General features: G+C 37.9%; 1 protein-coding gene across 1 annotated transcript; it reads left to right on the top strand.

Annotated features, from left to right (window-relative positions):
- Positions 1-306: 306 nt before the first annotated feature.
- GPR65 (G protein-coupled receptor 65) lies at positions 307-1,329 on the top strand (the record flags this gene model as incomplete). The annotated part of the gene is made up of 1 exon (XM_084239576.1): positions 307-1,329. The coding sequence occupies one exon, from the start codon at positions 307-309 to the stop codon at positions 1,327-1,329; it is 1,023 nt and encodes a 340-aa protein (XP_084095702.1).
- Between the last annotated feature and the right edge of the window lie 1,812 nt (positions 1,330-3,141).

Genomic DNA, 3,141 nt, shown 5'->3' with positions numbered 1-3,141 from the left:
TGAGGATTCTTCATCTGTTTTCTGTGATAATAAGCACATGGATTTCTGGTCATTAAAATCAACTGACCACTTCAGCTACCTGCCAGGATCCTGCATTCTAACTTCCAACCATTTTATCTGCAAGAAAATGGATCTACACCCAGCTTTAAAAGCACAGATGAATTAATCAGAAGTTTAGAGAACAAAGAAGAACAAAAGAAATCTTAGTAAAAGAGAATTAGAAAACCAATTACAGTGAAGCAAGACTGACATTTCTATTTCATTTCTGCAAGTGAATGTAATTGCCACCCTGTAAAGTTAGAAAAAATGAACAGCACTTGTATTGAAGACCAGCATGACCTGGATCATTATTTGTTTCCAATTGTTTACATCTTTGTGGTAATAGTCAGCATCCCAGCCAACATTGGGTCTCTCTGTGTGTCTTTGCTGCAAGCTAAGAAGAAAAATGAACTAGGGATTTACCTCTTCAGTTTGTCACTGTCAGACTTGCTGTATGCATTAACACTTCCCCTGTGGATTGATTACACTTGGAATAAAGACAACTGGACTTTCTCTCCTGCCTTGTGCAAAGGGAGTACTTTCTTCATGTTCATGAACTTCTACAGCAGCACAGCATTTCTCACCTGTATCGCTGTGGACCGGTATCTAGCTGTGGTCCACCCTTTGAAGTTTTCCTTCCTAAGGACAAGAAAGTTTGCCTTCATGGTCAGCCTCTCTGTGTGGCTATTGGAGACCATCATCAATAGTGTCACTTTGTGGGAAGAAGACATAGCTACAGAATATTGCTCCAAAAAGAATAATTTTACTTTATGCTATGACAAATACCCTTTGGAGAAGTGGCAGGTCAGGCATAACTTGATCAGGACGTGTACAGGCTATGCCATCCCTTTGGTCATCATTGTGATTTGCAACCAGAAGGTTTACCGAGCTGTGTGGCATAATCAAGCCACAGAAAACCAGGAGAAGAAGAGAATCATAAAGCTACTGTTCAGTATCACAGTGACTTTTGTCTTGTGCTTCACTCCTTTTCATGTGATGCTGCTAATTCGCAGCATTTTAGAAAATGATGTAAGTTTTACCCAACAGTTTTTAGAACAGAACTCATCTGGGAAGCAGACTTATAAAATATATAGGATCACGGTGGCATTAACAAGTTTAAATTGTGTTGCTGATCCAATTCTCTACTGTTTTATAACTGAAACAGGAAGATCTGATATGTGGAATTTATTAAAATTATGTACTGGGAAGCTTAATAAGTCTCAAAGGCAAAGTAAAAAAATGTGTTCTATGTCTACAAAAGATACTGTGGAATTAGAAATCCTGGAATAAAATTTAGGAATTTTTTGATGGGTCCATAACATTATATTTTCACAACTGTGCTTTGTAAACACTTCTCGTGTGGGACTTCTCGTGTGGGAGGAAACTGAGGGCTCCAAGTACGAGAATATTTTTATCTTCTCCAATGGAACTATCTAAAAGTACCCTGTACAGCAACCTGAATTTTATTAAATGGATATTAAATGAAAGTTAATATTTTCTTAGTGGCTTGGGGTCATTATTGTTATGGTGATTGTATCTGTATCTGTGCTATAACCCTTCAGAGGTTAGTAAGGCATGTGGAGCTGTGTGTCTTTAAATCGGTGATATCTGTGTCTGCTTGGTATAAATTTTCTCTCTGTGGAGTTTAGACTGTCAGCTGTAACTTCTCCCAACTTTGTGTGCCCATCTCCCCAAACCCCAACTGCTAAATACTCCTTTTAATCTTCTCAGTCTTTAACAAATCGAATCCACCCTATGTGTATACTAAGTTGTGTGTTCAGTACTGGGGGTTACAAAAGAAATAGTCTCATAGGGCCTCCCTGGTAGCGCAAGGAGTTAAGCACCACACTGTGAAGCAGTCTCCAGCCTCTGCAGCACAAGTTCGATTCCCAGCCAGCCAGGGAGCTGCCCACATGGCGCAGCAGACCTCTCCTGTTTCGCCCGCTGCTCCCCTCAGCAGTGTATTTCAGTTGATCAGCCTGTTCTACTCCCCCACTCTGTCTCTGGTGAATCCGCTTACCCCACACACCTTTGGCCTGTACCCCAGTCCTTGTATGCATAAATAAATAAATCTCTTTTTTTAAAAAAGAAATAGTCTCATGAAGTCTTACCAAGCTTCTATCAGTTTAGAAACCTAGTCAAGTCTGATTGACAAGAAGTCTGATTTTGTCAGACTTCTTTGTAAAGTAAAAGCAAACATATTCTGAATGAGAGTTGGAAATTATATATGTACATTCCATATCTAAAACACAAGCTTACAAAAGTTCTTTGATCTACTCAGATACCTTATTTACATTCTTTCTCGTCATCATATTTTGTTTTACTTTAATTAAAAATATATATACCATTGATATGACATAGTTAAAGTCATTTCAAGTTAAAGTGTGTGTGGCTCACACACACACACACACACACACACACACGATCATGAATAACACACATTCATAGACACATCCAAACATTTAATGTCTAGTCAAAAAGGTACAGTATAAACAAAAAGATATGTTATAAACAAAAAAGACATTTATTAGATTAAATCTTGCATTCTTTGCAAACTTAGAATATTTAAAGACTCTTGATACGACATATCCCTGGGCATCCGCATTATGGTAATTACTTTGCCCAGTTTTAAGACGGTATCAGGGAAACATTTTTCCTAACCAAGATATTTTTAAAGATTTTGGGATGCTATGCTTCACCTTTTCTTCTCTCTCCTATCTGTTCCTTCTACTCCTCTCACCCCAAGGTAACCAGATAGCAAACGTCTTGATACCATTTGGTGCCCTCCCACTAGAAAACAAAAAACCTAATAAGAAAAACTAATATCCTTTCAATAATAAATTTCTAGACATGCACTGAAAAACTAGTGAGAGCACAAACTGACTATATTTTCCATTAAAGTTTTCCATGGTGCTGTGGACCATAGGAGGAAGCCACCTCTTATGCTTTGATGCCATACTCACATTCTCCGTTCTTTACAGTTTCTAGAAAATTAATAGATTCTGTTTGCACATGCTGAGATATATTTACATGTGTTTATAGGAAAAAGATACAGCAATAAAAGTAAGAATAACCAAAATAGCTAGGGCTGCTTTTGGTTTG

Source organism: Talpa europaea (genome assembly GCF_964194135.1).
Source record: "Talpa europaea genome assembly, chromosome: 8".
Taxonomy (NCBI): domain Eukaryota; kingdom Metazoa; phylum Chordata; class Mammalia; order Eulipotyphla; family Talpidae; genus Talpa; species Talpa europaea.
This window is presented reverse-complemented; position numbering and strand designations above follow the sequence as displayed.